Source organism: Martes martes, assembly GCF_963455335.1.
Source record: "Martes martes genome assembly, chromosome: 13".
In the NCBI taxonomy this organism is placed as follows: domain Eukaryota; kingdom Metazoa; phylum Chordata; class Mammalia; order Carnivora; family Mustelidae; genus Martes; species Martes martes.
The window spans coordinates 24,124,965-24,142,967 of NC_137901.1; the positions used below are offsets into that span (position 1 = coordinate 24,124,965).

Consider the following 18,003-nt stretch of genomic DNA (forward strand, 5'->3'; position numbering starts at 1 on the left):
TGAATGTCTTGCAAGCAGCATATAGTTGGATCTTGTTTTTTTTTCTGTTCAGCCACTGTGGATACTTTCAAATTTCCTATCTTTGATTCTTAGATTTTTTATTCTATTTGATCAAATCTGGTGGTGATACCCTCCCTTGCATTTTTCATTTCACCCATTGTATTCTTTAGCTCCAGAATTTCTGTTTGGCTCTTCTTTATGATTTCTATCTCTCTGTTGAAACTCTCACTTAGTTCATGTATTATTTTCCTGATTTTGTTTGTCTATGTTCTCTTGTAGCTCACTGGGCTTCTTTTTCTTTCTTTCTTTTTTTTTTTTTTTTAAGATTTTATTTATTTATTTATTTATTTATTTATTCATTCATTCATTCATTCATTTGACAGAGAGAGAGCACAAGCAGTGGGAGCAGCAGGCAGAGGTAGAGGGAGAAGCAGGCTCCCCACTGAGCAGGGAGCCCAGCATGGGGTTTGATCCCAGGACCCTGGGATCATGACCTGAGCCAAGGGCAGATGCTTAACCAACTGAGCCTAGGGATCTCCCTAGGGCATCTCCCACAGAGCTTCTTTAGAACAATTATTTTGAATTCTTTAGGATTGGTTACTGGAAAATTATTGTGTTCCTTTGGTAGCATCATGTTTTCCTGATTTTTTTGTGTTCCTTGAAGTCTTGTATTGCTCTTTTCACATTTGAAGAAGCAGTTACCTCCTCCAGTCTTTATTGGATTGCTTCAGGAGAGAAATACCCTCCTCAGTCAGCCTAGCTAGGGATTCTGAGGTTTTCTCAGACCTTTTTACAGTTGTCCCTGCTCCTCACTTCTTGTTCTTTATTTTCAGGGAGAGGATTTTTAAGATTGTATGCCTTCTCTCAATCCTGAAAAGCCAGGCCAGATGCTGTGAGCCTTCCATTTGTTTTCCCTAGTATGGTACCCCAAAATGCTCAAACTCGTGTACTTTCTCTCAGTCTCACAGAGTTGGACTGGCTTTCTGTGCATGCTGGCTAGCCATCTGCAAAGGCTCACACTTATTGTCTAGTGGAACACATGAAGGGAGCTGCCACAAGGGGTGTGCCATGGAGTAACAGGGGTGTTCATAGGGTGTGTCGGCAGGCAAGTGTCGCCAGTGGCTTACAAGCGGGCTTTCTGATGGAGTTCATGTGGCAGTTAGGAGGATACATGTCCCTTGATGAGTTCCAGGCCCTGGTTGTTGTGTTCCCTGCCTCTTCCAACCCTTCAGCCATGCACCTCAGTATTTTGGCTAGGGTGAGAAAGAAGCAGGACCTTTTGGAAGAAGTCAAGTGCTTACTTACATGCTTTTACTTTCTCCCTTGAGAGAAATCATGAACTGAGGGACATCTTTCTTGGCACTAATTTTGCCACCTAGGGTGAGAGGCGACATGGATAAAAATGAAGCTGTTCTTGCTCCTTCAATGTGTCTATTATTGGATTTTTGGCTCTTGTGGTGTGCCTTCCCCATGGTATTCCTAGACTCCCACAAAGGCACTCTCATCCGTGGGCAACTATCAAAATTGATTCTATGGGAGGATAATGGTAGAAAACTTGTAGTCTACTGCATCGCTCATGTCCATTCATGCAGGTACAGAATTTGTGTAAGTCCTGTGCTCTAGTGTTCTGTGCTTGTCTCCCAATTAGAATGGAAGTACCAAGTGAGATTCTGTTACTGAATTTTAGATATTCACCTCAGACTTACTATTGGCAGGAAGTTCCTGTCACAGGAAGTCTTCGGTAGAGTTGAGTTTTCCCCACTGTCCCTAGTGCTGTCTTCTCCACCTGTGCAGAACATGTTCTTGGTTCCCTCTTCTTTACTGTTTCCCTTCCTGGTCTCTCGGTCCTTGGAGTCTGATCACCTTAACTTTTGATCCACTTCCTGACTCATAACCACAGTGACTCTCAGTTTTCAGATCCCTGGTCTTCAGTCCAGTTCTTTGGTTGTCTCCATCAATCCTTTTTGTTTTGCCTTTCCATCTTGGGATACCCTGAGTCTATGCCCTCATTTCAATCCAATACCCTGTACTTATAAGAGGGAAGATATGCTTGGAAGTACCTGAGGGTGATCTTCTGAGATGATTTGTATCATGAAGAGCTTGGCAAAGGCTTTTAATTTCACAAACTGAGAAATGCATTACCTCTAAAGCAAAGGTATACTAAAAAAAGTCTCAGTTTTTCTCATTTTGCTAGTCTCTATTGTATTTATTTCTGCTCTGATCTTTGCTATTTCCTTTCTTCTGCCAACTTTGGGAATAGTTCAGCTCTTAGAGCAAGGACATATTTGCATATTTATAATTTCATTATATATGTAAGTCCTCAGTTATATTTTCAGTGCCTCTAATAATGCCTTATAAAAGTGTGAACATCAAGAATTACTATTATATGTCTCAGGATGATATGTTGATTTTGCCTCCCCCTTTCACTCATGTTTCTTTTATTTTTTTAATTTTTAAAAAATATTATATTTATTTATTTGACAGAGAGAGACACAGCGAGAAAGGGAACATAAGCAGGGAAAGTGAGAGAGGGAGAGGCAGGCTTCCTATCAAGCAGGGTCCCTGATGCGGGGCTCCATCCCTGGACCCTGGGATCATGACCTGAGCCAAAGGCAGACGCTTAACGGCTGAGCCACCCAGGTGCCCCTCATTCATGTTTCTTAATGTAGTGATGATCACATGATGTAACCCATGCAATGCTCCAGATTATCCACTTTATTGGTGTCTTAATTTTGGAGTAACTGATTAAAATTTTTATCTTCAGAAGGGATCTTTAAAGTTCAGATGTTACCTGGAAATGCTTAAAACATAGCCATTATCATTCAATAATTAAATAAATATTTCTGAACCCCTACTTTGTGCCAGATTCTGTGATTAAATAATAGATTGATTGGCTTAACTACAACAACAAAAAATGATGTCACTTAGGCTATCAGGTCACCAAATGTGAGCCAGGCATGTTGTATATTATGTTACTCTGGATTCATGAACAGAATAATGTAACAAAGTAACATAACAAAGTAAATGTAAACCCTGAGTTAAAAGTCTAGCACAATTCAGAAGGAATACAAGAGTACATTTTATATAGCATGCAAAATTTGAGCAGATGAGAAATCCAAAGGTCAACAGGTGCAAGGAAGCAGCAAAACCGGGCATGTAGAGGATTAAGATATGGTTTCAAAGGCAGAGCTTTTGCCACCTCCTCTCTCTCTCTCTCTGCTATGAAGTTGTTATTAATCATATAGACTGTCTAAATCCTCCTAGTAGAGGCCCAGAGGACAAGTAAGCTATTTCAATGAGTAGTGTGTACAAATTACAGATACAGCTGAGCTAGCAGTAAATTAGACTGCTCAGACTGAGGGAATAGAAAGTTCCAGGGCTTGGGGAACTGCTGAAGGAGGGCAGTGAAGAAAACCAGAGTAGTAATGCATAGGGCCAGAAGGGACTCGTCACTTTTTTCATCTAGCAAATGGGTAACTTGAGTTCCACAGGTATTACTTTTCTGGAGTCTTAAAGCTTGTAGTAACCAAGACAGAATTACACTTGGATTTTCTAGCCTATGTAAAGTGTAACCTCACCACTGTCCTTGGTAGGACTCAGACACTCCCTACTGTGTGCTGGAGGAGAAGATGCAGGGAGGGACAAAGGGGACACTGGCAAGGGAATTTCAATTACCATTCATATATTTTCCACTCCCTGGTAAATGTTGCTCAACACAACTTCATAGAGAAGTTGTATAACTTGCTAAGTAGATAAATTATTAGGCTTTTGAAGAAACAGTTGTATCCTACAGTGTTATAATTCATCTGAAAACAAATTGTTTCAGTATTTTTAATGCAATATTGCCAATTCTTCAATACAGAGCATCACACATAGTTTTAATTCTTTATGAGAGTGAAGGATGAGGATTAAATTTTGACCAATGATGCTAAGTCAAGCCCCATTGGGGCACTGGGTGTCTCATAGGCTAGAAAATCCAAGTGTAATTCAGTCAAGTGTCTGACTCTTGATTTCAGTTCAGGTCATTATCTCAGGGTCCCGGGATTGAGCCCTGTTGTTGGGCTTAACGTGGAGTCCGCTTGAGGATTCTTTCTCTCTGCCTGCCCCTCTCCCCACTTGTTCTCTGCCTCTTTTTCAAATAAATAAACAAATAATCTTTTTAAAGATCATGCTAGTTCAGCAGTAAATAAATGAATAAATAAGGCCCCATTATTGAAATATAACTGGAGCTTTAATACATATGTAGAGCAAGATGAAATTGCTGCTCCTCCTCCTCTGCTATCTCCTCCTCCTCCTTTTTGTATCCCCCTGTATGAATATGCCACAATTTATTCACTTCCCAGATGATAGGCATTTCAGTTATTTCTGGTTTGGGACTCTTATGACTGCAGCTGCTGTGAACATGCCCGTATGTGTCTTTTGGTAGCCACATGCTTTCATTTCTGTTAGGTACCTAGAATATTTGATGACTGGAATGGGTCATTTTTAGTGTTCCATTCCTCTAAACAGAAAAATTATTTTCAGTAATAATGAAATGAAATGAGTAATAATAACAAGACAGCCAATGATTTCTCTTATTTTAAATTTTAAAATAATTACACATTCACAGAAATTGTCAAGAGTGTAGGGGTGCCATGTACGCTTATCCCAGTTTCTCACCATGGTTATATCTTAATATAACTATAGCACAATATGAAGAAAATTGACAGTGGTACATGTGTGCACAGTTCTGTGTCATTTTATCATGTGTAGATCCATGTAACTCACCACAATCATGGTACAGAACTCTTCCATCACCACAAAGATCCCCCTCATGCCACCCCTTTATGGTCACACCCACTCCTTGCATCCCCACCATTCCCAATCTCTGCCAACCGCTAATCTCTTATCCATTTCCATCGTTTTGCCATGCCAAGAGTGTTACATACAATATGTGAGGTTTTGAGATGGGCTTTTGTTACACAACATAGTGCTTATGAGGTCCGTCCCAGTTGCTGCATGTGTCAATAGTTGGTCCTTTATAGTCCCTTGTATGGATGTACTTAGGTTTGTGCAAACCATTCACTACTGAAGAACATTTTGGTTGTTTCTAGCTTTTAGCTATTATAAATAAATCTAATATGAACATTTGTATACAGATTTTTGTGTGATTGTAAATTTTCATTTCTCTAGGATCACTGTCCTGGGCTATTGCCAGGACTTCCTGTGTATGTTCATTTTTAGAGAAACTGCCAAAGTGTTTTCCAGCATGGCTGTCCCATATTACTTTTGCACTAGTAATGTATAATAGACCAAGTTTTTCCATAGTCTTACCAGATTTTTGTATTGTCACTATTTGAACAGAGGTATGGTATGTATTGATATCTCATCAAGGTCTTTTTTTTAAGATTTTATTTATATATTTGATAGTCAAAGATCACAAGTAGGCAGAGAAGCAGGCAGAGAGAGAGGAGAAGGCAGGCTCCCTGCTGAGCAGAGAGCCCGATGTGGGGCTCGATCCCAGGACTCTGGGACCATGACCTGAGTCAAAGGCAGAGGCTTCAACCCACTGAGCCACCCAGGCACCCCTGATATCTCGTCAAGGTCTTAATCAGCATTTCCCTAATGGCTGGTGATGTTGAACTACTTTTATGTGCTTATTTGCTATCTGTATATCCTCTTTGGTGAAATGTCTCTTCATGTCTTTTGCCCATTTTCTATCTGGATTAGCTATTAAGTTTTTAGAGTTCTTGTGTATTCTATTTTTTAAAAAGATTTCATTTATTTATTTGACAGAGAGAGAGCTCGTGAGCGCAAGCAGGGGGAGTAGCAGACAGAGGGAGAGGGAGAAGCAGACTCCCCGTTGACCAGGGAGCCAGATGCAGGGCTTGATCCCAGGACCCTGGGATCATGACCTGAGCCAAAGGCAGACACTTACCTGACTGAGCCACCCAGGTGCCCCTGTTCTTTATATATTCTAGAAATGAGTCCTTTGTATGGGATAAGTGGTTTGGAAACATTTTTCTTCTTAGTCTATAGTTTGTTTATTTTGTTCTTTTTCCTCTTAACAGAGTCTTTCACAGAGAGAAAGTTTTTAAGTTTGATGAAATCCAGTTTATCAATATTTCTTTTATGCATCATGCTTTTGATACATTGTGAATTTTTTTTATTATATGGCCATTTAAAAATCTTTAATCAAATTTCATCAAAGATTACTGGCCATATTACATGCCAGGATTAGCTTTCTACAAACAACTTTGCTTTCTGTGTACAAATCAGTGTCAGTGAAATAAAAAGTAAAATTGTATCCTAGGCGAAGAACTTTATTAACCTTGTTTCAAACTGTATTCCCAGGCTTCTTCAGCTTAATTAGCTGCCAAGAATGAATTGTGCATAAGCAAAAACTGAAAAGAGCTGCAGTGTCCAATGGCTTGGGCTTAAAAATATTAGAGATCTAGATTTTATCAGATCCAGGGATAAAATTTTTAAAAAGCAATCATAATAAAAATAACAGCTCCCAGTAACTTCTTCAAGTTTCATCTTCTTCAGAAATTGACTCCAGTCAGTTTGCTTATTCTTGGAAGCTTCATCAAAATTCTCTGTAAGATCTGGAACTTCCTCCTCCTCCTCCTCTCCGGTAGCAAGTGGGTCTTTTCCATCCACAGATTGTTAGGGCAGAGCTTCAGCCAGTCTTCAACTGGTCAGACTGTCGGTACCAAGTTGGCTTAAGATACCGGCTAGCTTTTCCATCAGCTGCTTTGTGTCAGTGTGGCCTGTAATGGTGAACGTGTTTGCTGCCAGCAATGCCTGAACTTTGGGGTTGTTAAAGTGCATCACTGTTCCTTGGTTTGTGAACTATTCACTTCTTCAATACCAGAAGTATTGTGTACCCCTAACTTCTTTAAGGAGAACTGAAGGTTTTTATCATTGGCTGTAGCTCTTCTGTGAACCACCTTCCTCTTTTGGTGAGCAGTTCCTTTCCCACCAATGTGCACTTGTGCTTGCAGTTAGGTGAGTTTTTCCTGGTGGGTGATAGTTTCTTTCATCAGTCTTGTTGGAGCAGAAATGGTACCGCCCCGGGGGGAGTAGGGGCGGCGTTTAGGTGATCTCTGTCAGACCAGCTGAAATTAGGTGCACACATGCAGGGATGCAAGATGGCAGCTAGAGCTGTTTTTTTTTTTTAAGATTTTATTTATTTATCTGACAGAGATCACAAGTAGGCAGAGAGAGAGAGGGGGAAGCAGGCTCCCTGCTGAGCAGAGAGCCCAATGCAGGGCTCCATCCCAGGACCCTGAGATCATGACCTGAGTTGAAGGCAGAGGCTTAATCCACTGAGCCACCCAGACATCCCCTGAAATTTGTTTTTAAGTGTCCTATATTTATATGCAATTAGTGATTAGATCCCAGATTCAAGTAGACATTTTTTGGCTTTATTTTGTTTTTGTGTTTTTATTAAAGGACTACCTTAAGATGTGTTGTCAGAACACTTGAGAATTGTCTTGCCTCTGTTAATTACTGACAGAGGTGATAGAATGAAGTACCAAAGAATCCAGGTTTCAGGGCCAGACTACCAGGTCTTCAGTCCCAGCTCTAGCACATATGAAATGTATGAACTTAACCATGATGCTTAACTGCTCTGTGCTTCCATTTTATCTAACCCAGAGATAATAATAAGAATGAACTTGGAGTGATGTTGCAACATTGGTTGTTATGAATATTACAAGAGTTCATAACATGTCAACTGCTCAGAACAGCACCTGGCAAATAATAAGCACTTAGTAACTGTTGCTAATAATATTACAACTACTGGCCATGTGGTTTGGGAAGACATTAAGGTTCCCTGAGTTTCAATTGCTGTAACTCTAAAATGGGAATAATACTTGCTGCTCCATCTAAGTTATAAGACACATGTGAGGGTAAAATGTGAAAGTACTATTTATTTATTTATTTATTTTTTAAAATTTTATTTATTTATTTTAATAAACATATAATGTATTTTTATCCCCAGAGGTACAGGTCTGTGAATCGCCAGGTTTACACCTTTCACAGCACTCATCATAGCCCATACCCTCCCCAATGTCCATATCCCCACCACCCTCTCCCGTCCCCCTCCCCCCAGCAACCCTCAGTCTGTTTTTTGAGATTGAGTCTTTTATGGTTTGTCTCCCTCCCGATCCCATCTTCTTTCATTTTTTTTTCCTACCTACCCCCAACCCCCCATATTGCACCTCCACTTCCTCATATCAAAGAGATCATATGATAGTTGTCTTTCTCCGATTGACTTATTTTGCTAGGGATAATACCCTCTAGTTCATTCACGTCGTCGCAAATGGCAAGATTTCATTTCTTTTGATGGCTGCATAGTATTCCATTGTGTATATATACCACTTCTTCTTTATCCATTCATCTGTTGATGGACATCTAGGTTCTTTCCACAGTTTGGCTATTGTGGACATTGCTGCTATAAACATTCGGGTGCACGTGCCCCTTTGGAGCACCACATTTGTGTCTTTAGGATATATACCCAGTAGTGCAATCGCTGGGTCATAGGGTAGCTCTATTTTCAGTTTTTTGAGGAACCTCCACACTGTTTTCCAGAGTGGTTGCACCAGCTTGCATTCCCACTAACAGTGTAGGAGGGTTCCCCCCTCTCTGCATCCTCGCCAGCATCTGTCATTTCTTGACTTGTTAATTTTAGCCATTCTGACTGGTGTGAGGTGGTATCTCATTGTGGTTTTGATTTGTATTTCTCTGATGCCGAGTGATGTGGAGCATTTTTTCATGTGTCTGTTGGCCATCTGGATGTCTTCTTTGCAGAAATGTCTGTTCATGTCCTCTGCCCATTTCTTGATTGGATTATTTGTTCTCTGGGTGTTGAGTTTGCTAAGCTGTTTATAGATTTTGGATACTAGCCCTTTATCTGATATGTCGTTTGCAAATATCTTCTCCCATTCTGTCAGTTGTCTTTTGGTTTTGTTAACTGTTTCCTTTGCTGTGCAGAAGCTTTTGATCTTGATGAAATCCCAATAGTTCATTTTTGCCCTTGCTTCCATTGCCTTTGGTGATGTTCCTAGGAAGAAGTTGCTGCGGTTGAGGTCAAAGAGGTTGCTGCCTGCATTCTCCTCAAGGATTTTGATGGATTCCTTTCTCACATTGCGGTCCTTCATCCATTTTGAGTCTATTTTCATGTGTGGTGTAAGGAAATAGTCCAATTTCACTTTTCTGCATGTGGCTGTCCAATTTTCCCAGCACCATTTGTTGAAGAGGCTGTCTTTTTTCCATTGGACATTCCTTCCTCCTTTGTCGAAAATTAGTTGACCATAGAGTTGAGGGTCTATTTCTGGGCTCTCTATTCTGTTCCATTGATCTATATGTCTGTTTTTGTGCCAGTACCATACTGTCTTGATGATGACAGCTTTGTAATAGAGCTTGAAGTCTGGAATTGTGATGCCACTGACTTTGGCTTTCTTTTTCAATATTCCTTTGGCTATTCGAGGTCTTTTCTGGTTCCATATAAATTTTAGGATTATTTGTTCTATTTCTTTAAAAAAAGTGGATGGGATTTTGATAGGGATTGCATTAAATGTGTAGATTGCTTTAGGTAGAATAGACATTTTCACAATATTTGTTCTTCCAATCCATGAGCATGGAATATTTTTCCATTTCTTTGTGTCTTCCTCAATTTCTTTCATAGAATTTCTTTATAGTTTTCTGAGTACAGATTCTTTGCCTCCTTGGTTAGATTTATTCCTAGGTATCTTATGGTTTTGGGTGCAATTGTAAATGGGGCTGACTCCTCAATTTCTCTTTCTTCTTTCTTGTTGTTAGTGTAAAGAAATGCCACTGATTTCTGTGCATTGACTTTATATCCTGACACTTTACTGAATTCCTGTACAAGTTCTAGCGGTTTTGGAGTGGAGCCTTTTGGGTTTTCCACATACAGTATCATATCATCTGCAAAGAGTGATAGTTTGACTTCTTCTTTGCCAATTTGGATGCCTTTAATTTCTTTTTGTTGTCTGATTGCTGAGGCTAGGACTTCTAGTACAATGTTGAACAGCAGTGGTGATAACGGACATCCTTGCTGTGTTCCTGACCTTAGCGGAAAAGCTTTCAGTTTTTCTCCATTGAGAATGATATTTGCAGTGGGTTTTTCATAGATGGCTTTGATAATATTGAGGTATGTGCCCTCTATCCCTATGCTTTGAAGAGTTTTAATCAGGAAGGGATGCTGCACTTTGTCAAATGCTTTTTCAGCATCTATTGAGAGTATCATATGGTTCTTATTCTTTCTTTTATTAATGTATTGTATCACATTGATGGATTTGCGGATGTTGAATCAACCTTGCAGCCCTGGAATAAATCCCACTTGGTCGTGGTGAATAATCCTTTTAATGTACTGTTGGATCCTATTGGCCAGTATTTTGGTGAGAATTTTCGCATCTGTGTTCATCAAGGATATTGGTCTGTAATTCTCTTTTTTGGTGGGATCCTTGTCTGGTTTTGGGATCAAGGTGATGCTGGCCTCATAAAATGAGTTTGGAAGTTTTCCTTCCATTTCTGTTTTTTGGAACAGTTTCAGGAGAATAGGAATTAATTCTTCTTTAAATGTTTGGTAGAATTCCCCTGGGAAGCCGTCTGGTCCTGGACTTTAGTTTGGAGATTTTTGATGACTCTTTCAATCTCCTTAGTGGTTATGGGTCTGTTCAGGCTTTCTATTTCTTCCTGGTTCAGTTGTGGTAGTTTATATGTCTCTAGAAATGTATCCATTTCTTCCAGATTCTCGAATTTGTTGGCGTAGAGTTGATCATAGTATGTTCTTATAATTGTTTGTATTTCTTTGGTGTTGGTTGTAATCTCTCCTCTTTCATTCATGATTTTATTTATTTGCGTCCTTTCTCTTTTCTTTTTGATAAGTCTGGCCAGGGGTTTGTCAATCTTATTAATTCTTTCAAAGAACCAGCTCCTAGTTTCGTTGATTTGTTCTATTGTTTTTTTAGTTTCTGTTTCATTGATTTCTGCTCTGATCTTTATGATTTCTCTTCTCCTGCTGGGTTTAGGCTTTCTTTGTTGTTCTTTCTCCAGCTCCTTTAGGTGTAGGGTTAGGTTGTGTATTTGAGACCTTTCTTGTTTCTTGAGAAAGGCTTGTACCGCTATATATTTTCCTCAGGACTGCCTTTGTTGTGTCCCACAGATTTTGAACCGTTGTGTTTTCATTATCATTTGTTTCCATGATTTTTTTCAATTCTTCTTTAATTTCCTGGTTGACCCATTCATTTTTTAGAAGGATGCTGTTTAGTCTCTATGTATTTGTGTTCTTTCCAAATTTCCTCTTGTGATTGAGTTCTAGCTTCAGAGCATTGTGGTCTGTAAATATGCAGGGAATGATCCCAATCTTTTGATACTGGTGAGACCTGATTTATGACCCAGGATGTGGTCTATTCTGGAGAATGTTCCATGTGCATTAGAGAAGAATGTATATTCTGTTGCTTTGGGATGGAATGTTCTGAATATATCTGTGATGTCCATCTGGTCCAGTGTGTCATTTAAGGCCTTTATTTCCTTGTTGATCTTTTGCTTAGATGATCTGTCCATTTCAGTGAGGGGAGTGTTAAAGTCCCCTGCTATTATTGTATTACTGTCGATGTATTTCTTTGATTTTGTTATTAATTGGTTTATATAGTTGGCTGCTCCCATGTTAGGGGCATAGATATTTAAGATTGTTAGGTCTTCTTGTTGGGCAGACCCTTTGAGTATGATATAGTGTCCTTCCTCATCTCTTATTATAGTCTTTGGCTTAAAATCTAATTGATCTGATATAAGGATTGCCACCCCAGCTTTCTTCTGATGTCCATTAGCATGGTACATTGTTTTCCACTCCCTCACTTTAAATCTGGAGGTGTCTTCAGGTCTAAAATGAGTTTCTTGTAGGCAGCATATTGATGGGTTTTGTTTTTTTATCCATTCTGATACCCTATGTCTTTTGATTGGGGCATTTAGCCCATTAACATTCAGGGTAACTATTGAGAGATATAAATTTATTGCCATTGTATTGCCTGTAAGGTGACTGTTACTGTATATTGTCTCTGTTTCTTTCTGATCTACTACTTTTAGGGTCTCTCTTTGCTTAGAGGACTCCTTTCAATATTTCCTGTAGAGCTGGTTTGGTGTTTGCAAATTCTTTCAGCTTTTGTTTGTCCTGGAAGCTCTTTATCTCTCCTTCTATTTTCAATGATAGCCTAGCCAGATATAGTATTCTTGGCTGCATGTTTTTCTTGTTTAGTGCTCTGAATATATCATGCCAGTTCTTTCTGGCCTGCCAGGTCTCTGTGGATAGGTCTGCTGCCAATCTAATATTTTTACCCTTGTATGTTACAGACTTCTTTTCCCAGGCAGCTTTCAGGATTTTCTCTTTGTTGCTAAGACTTGTAAATTTTACTATCAGGTGACGAGGTGTGGACCTATTTTTTTTTTTTTTGAGGGGCGTTCTTAGCATCTCTTGGATTTTGATGTTTGTTCCCTTTGCCATATTAGGGAAATTCTCTCCAATAATTGTCTCCAATATACCTTCTGCTCCCCTCTCTCTTCTTCTTCTGGAATCTCAATTATTCTAATGTTGTGTCATCTTATGGTGTCGCTTATCTCTCGAATTCTCTCCTCGTGGTCCAGTATTTGTTTGTCTCTCTTTTGCTCAGCTTCTTTTTTCTCTGTCATTTGGTCTTCTATGTCACTAATTCTTTCTTCTACCTCATTTATCCTAGCAGTGAGAGCTTCCATTTTTGATTGCACCTCATTAATAGCTTTTTTTATTTCAAATTGGTTAGATTTTAGTTCTTTTATTTCTCCAGAAAGGGCTTTTATCTCTCCGGAGAGGGTTTCTCTAATATCTTCTATGCCTTTTTCGAGCCCGGCTAGAACCTTGAGAATCGTCATTCTGAACTCTAGATCTGTCATATTACCAATGTCTGTATTGATTAGGTCCCCAGCCTTCGGTACTGCCTCTTGTTCTTTTTTTTGTGGTGAGTTTTTCCACCTTGTCATTTTGTCCAGATAAGACTTACTTTCTCCTCCTCTAGAATTCTGCTGTTCTTGGTGAGTGAAGTTGGTCTTGGCTGCGTTTCTTGTTGATCTTCTGGGGGAGGGGCCTGTTGTAGTGATTCTCAAGTGTCTTTGCCGCAGGTGGAATTGCACCGCCCTTGCCAGGGGCCGGGCTAAGGAATCCACTCAGGTTTGCTTTTAGGAGCTTTTGTTCCCTGAGCGCTTTCCGTAGAGATCCGGGGGACGGGAATGAAGATGGCGGCCTCCCAATCTCTGGCCCGGAGGAGCCAAGAGCTTGGGGTCCCGCTCCTCAGTGCGCCCTCAGAGAAAAGCGCCCAACCGCCTCTGCCTCCCTGACCTCCGGTCGCACCTGGAGTAAAGCAATCAATTGCTGGCACTTGGAGAACAAGCGCCCGTTCGCTTCTGTCTCCGTGGCCTCCGGCCGCGCTCCGAGCCCACCCAGCCTGCGACCGGCACAAGGTAACCCCGGGCTGTGGGCTCACACCTCGGCTTTGTCGCTGTAGCCGGCTTCCCCGCTCTAATACCTGTGAGCTCTGCGGCACTCAGACGCCCCCCAGTCCTTCTGTGACCCCGCGGGTCCTGGGGTTACGCTGACCCCGCCTGGGCTTCCCCCTGGTTTAGCCTCTGGAGCGATGTCCCTCCGTGGAGCAGACTTTTAAAAGTCCTGATTTTGTGCTCCGTTGCTCTGCTGCTTGCCGGGAGCCGGCCCCTCCCCCCACGGTCTGTCTTCCCGTCGCTTTGGATTCACTTCTCCGCAGGTCCTACCTTTCAGAAAGTGATTGATTTTCTGTTTCTAGAATTGTTGCTCTTCTTCTCTTCGATTTCCGTTGGATTTGTAGGTGTTTGCAATGGTTAGATAAGCTATCTAGCTGATCTCCTGCTATCCGATGTCGTCTCAGCCTGCTACTTCTCCGCCATGTTGACTCCTCCCCCTATTTATTTATTTTTTTAAAAAATATTTTATTTATTTATTTGACAGAGATCACAAGTAGGCAGAGAGGCAGGCAGAGAGAGAGGAGGAAGCAGGCTCCCCATGGAGCAGAGAGCCCAATGTGGGGCTCGATCCCAGGACCCTGGGATCATGACCCGAGCTGAAGGCAGAGGCTTCAACCCACTGAGCCACCCAGGCGCCCCTGAAAGTACTATTTAAAACACTCACAAACCTAAGGTTTTCCTCTTATCAATGATTATTTTAATTAAAATACATAGATACATTTTTATCTGTAGATAAAAATGAGCTTCCCTGAATCAAGTGTTCTCAAGGTTAAGCGAATAGATGAATCATTGGGATGTAGGAAGGAAATGTTTGATGTTTTTTATTTAAATCTCATCTGTCTTTGGTTTTTGTTTTTGCTATATTTAATAATTTAGGTGATATAGTAATATAGTAATAATTGCATACAGTTTATAAATAATAATCCTACCTGTTTGTGGGTGCTTAGAATTTTTTGTTTTTTGTTTTTTTTTACTGGAAAGGATACCTAATCAAAGTTTGAAGATTTACTGATCTAAAGAAATACTTGATATGAGCACCTTCATACAGTGTTAATTCAGGCTTTCTTGGCAACATATGTCATCAGGTGCCTTACAACATTTTTGTACTCACTCTGATTTTATATTAAGGAAAGGAATACCTTAGGAAATCATCAGAGATAAGCAGAAAGAGCTACATTTATAAATATGCATTGCAGCATTATTGTAAGAGTCAGAAGTAACCTATACATTCATCAAACAAGGAAATATTTAAATAAATTGATATATTTAAAGGCTCTAGCCTCTATTCCATAGCTTAGTAAATTATAATAAAGTTTTGGGGTTAGGTATCTTAAGAAGATTCCATGAAGAGACATTCCCAAAATAATGTTAGGTGGAAAAATTAAGATATAGAGAGATATCAATATAAGTACATAGATACACAGAATGACCCCAATTCTAATAAAAATGCACATACACAAGACTAGAATGAAATACACTAACATGCTAAAAGCAGTTATCTCTGGGGAGGGAGATTAAGCATATTTTTATTGTTTTCATACTTTTCTATATTTTCCAGTTTTTCTGTATGTATTGGTTTTATAACTAGAAAGTTTTAAAAAAATATTTTATTTATTTATTTGACAGAGAGATAGAGAGCACAAGTAAGCAGAGCAGCAGGCAGAGGGAGAGAGAGAAGCAGGCCCTCTACTAAGCAGGGAGCCTGATGAAGGGCGTGAACCCAGGACCCTGGAATCATGACCCAAGTCGAAGGCAGACGCTTAACGACTGAGCCACCCTGGCACCTCAGAAAGTTTTTTTTTTTTAATAAAGATTTTTATTTATTTATTTGACAGACAGAGATCACAAGTAGTCAGAGAGGCAGGCAGAGAGAGAGAGGAGGAAGCGGGCTCCCTGCAGAGCAGAGAGCCCTATGCGGGGCTCGATCCCAAGACCCTGGGATCATGACCTGAGCCGAAGGCAGAGGCTTTAACCCACTGAGCCACCCAGGCGCCCCAGAAAGTTTTTTTTTTTTAAATATCATAAGCCATACTTGTTGTTCTTAGGCTTCAGTTTTTCATTAACTGAATAACTTTTCCGGAGTATAAGTCATAGGATTAGGAAAGACTTTAATTTGTTGTCATGGCCAATTCTGATAGAATTTCACTGATGAATTTATTTTTCAATGTTAAAGTGGTTTTTTTGTTTGTTTGTTTTTTGGTAACCTAGCAATTCAGCTTCTGTAATCTTTTGAGCTTTCCACAGAATATAAATAACTGCCAGTTACCATTATTTTGCTAATAAGCATAACTGTATATCAATTTAACCAACAATTATTTAATGGACATTGGGTAGGTAGTATGGGGAATATATTTCTGAAATATATGTTCCTGAGTCCCAGCCCTCACAGAGATTCCCCTTTAGTCAGGGAAATGAGACTAGCCCTCATCAAATGTTGAGCAATGCTTAACCATATCTGATAAATGTCAATTTCTGTGTATTGACCATGCTTGTAGTTTTAGACATCAACCTTTCTTTCAACCTTAGCAACTAAAATTCTTTGAAGTTCTTTATTGAGCCAATTCTCAAATTTCAGCTTCTTGGTGCTAAACTTGATGAAACTAGGAAGACTTGGTGTTTTATAAGCATTACTTTGAATCAGAGGTTCTCAAACTTGACTATATGCTAGAAGTTTCTGAGGTGCTCTGAAAAAATGTAGGTGCTTAGATTCTGCCCCCAGATATTCTAATTTAACTGGTCTGGACTGGGAGTAACAGAAGGAAGAAGTGGAGAGTGGGATTTTAAAGATACCCCTAAGTAATTCTAAAGTGTGGACAGTATTGAATATCATAGCCCTTAAACTAAAAACAGGCTCAAGGAAGAACTTCTGAGGAAATTTGAATTACTAAGACTAAAAGGAAGGACGAGGCCTAAACACTTACAGAGAGAGTATTTCTTCTGGAATGGTGACATAAGCCTAGATATGAAAAGGTAGCATTTGGGCTATTTTCCCAGCTCTGGCAGAAACCCCTTCAGTGACATGGGTCCCACCAGGAATCCAGGGGCATTGGGGCAGCTTTACCGTGATATGCTGACCCTTAGCTCTTTTCTTGGCTTTCAGGGCCTCTTCCTACCAAAGCCTTAATCTACGTGTAATATCGCAGGGACCCATGCCTCTTCTGTTTCCTCTGTGATCATAATAATAGTTACCGTTTATTTAGCTTCTATTATCTACCAGATATTTTCATCCATTTTCTCTGATCCTTACCAGAACCTTGAAAGAGAATTGTTTTACAGATAAAGAAACAGGCTCAGATAGGTCGAGTTTTTGATCCACGGTCACACAGAAATGTCAGATTGCTGTTTCAAAGTCTGCTCGGCCAGACTTCGGTGCCTGTGCTTTGTCTGTGCCCTCATGCCGGTCTCCCTGCTGCCCCTCACACGTCTTCTCAGCTCTGGTGGCCTACCTCGAGGACTTTCACTTTTCATACTTCAGTGTCTGTGCAGATGTGTGCTTAAATAGAGCAGTATCTCATGAGAGGCTGGGTTTTGCCTCTTAAAAATTCTCCTTTCAGAGAACGGTGTGAGGAGCTCCGTGCTGAATTGTTTTGTATCCATGAGAAGAAGGTGAGCGAGGAGCGGAAAGCACAGGTAGCTTTCAATGAAGAGCTGAAAAGGCAAAAACGGGTGGAAGAGCAGATGTTCTCAAAGCTCTGGGAGGAAGACCGATTAACCAAGGAAAAGCGAGAAGCTGAAGAGGCGAGGAGGCAGAGAGAGCTGGTGGAGAACACACGCCTGGGCCTTAATGCCCAGATCACGAGCATCAAAGCACAGAGGCAGGCCGAGCAGCAGCTGAAGGAAGAGGAGGCACGCTTTGTGGTGGGCCTTTTATGATGCTTGTTGTGGGATGATCCACTCAATGGGCATAGTATGCAGTTTGTAGGCCTGCTACCATGCCCTTTGCCTCATGGCCTGGCTAGTTCCCCGGGCAACGGCCATGGTCAGAGCCTTGGATTCCAAGGCCCAGTCAATAGTGCCATCCCATCGCACAGGGCAAGTTAACTTCACTACTGTGACTTGGTCTCTTTCTCTAAAAAATGAGGCAAAAGGCACTTGTCTTTGTTGTGAGGATGAAATGTGATAATCATGGGCAGTACCATGAAGGGCTGGTGGCAGTTTGGCAACATCCCCCCATTCTTTGATACGGATAAATGACAGATTCCAAATCCTATGTAAAGTGCTATGCAACAGCTACAGTGGCCCCTCTGCCCCAGCCACCAAAATCAATCATTTTGTTCCAACAAGGTCATTGCCCCTACTATAGAGAAATTAGAACTATCACTGGAAATGTATGAAAGCACTAAAAAAAGAAGCAATTCTATATGTATATAAAGCTTCCAGCAACTAGTACTTCAATGTCAACCAAATTTAGAAAAAATGTGTATTTTCCTGGGAAGTCCCAAGTATTGAAATTTAGAACCATAAGAAATG

At 40.5% G+C, this 18,003-nt stretch overlaps 1 protein-coding gene and 1 pseudogene across 2 annotated transcripts in view; one reads left to right on the forward strand and one right to left on the reverse strand.

Moving 5' to 3' along the window:
- CFAP53 (cilia and flagella associated protein 53) overlaps positions 1–18,003 on the forward strand; it is a 44,162-nt gene that overhangs the window by 10,304 nt on the left and 15,855 nt on the right. Inside the window, exon 4 of the mRNA XM_080821253.1 lies at positions 17,088–17,391. Coding sequence (XP_080677379.1) covers positions 17,088–17,391 — 304 coding nt within the window. The remainder of the gene's footprint in view (positions 1–17,087; positions 17,392–18,003) is intronic.
- LOC308353924 (transcription factor BTF3 homolog 4-like) lies at positions 963–7,025 on the reverse strand (annotated as a pseudogene). The gene is made up of 2 exons: positions 6,492–7,025; positions 963–1,027 (listed from the first exon to the last, which is right to left on the reverse strand). The product of its transcript is annotated as a transcription factor BTF3 homolog 4-like (transcript).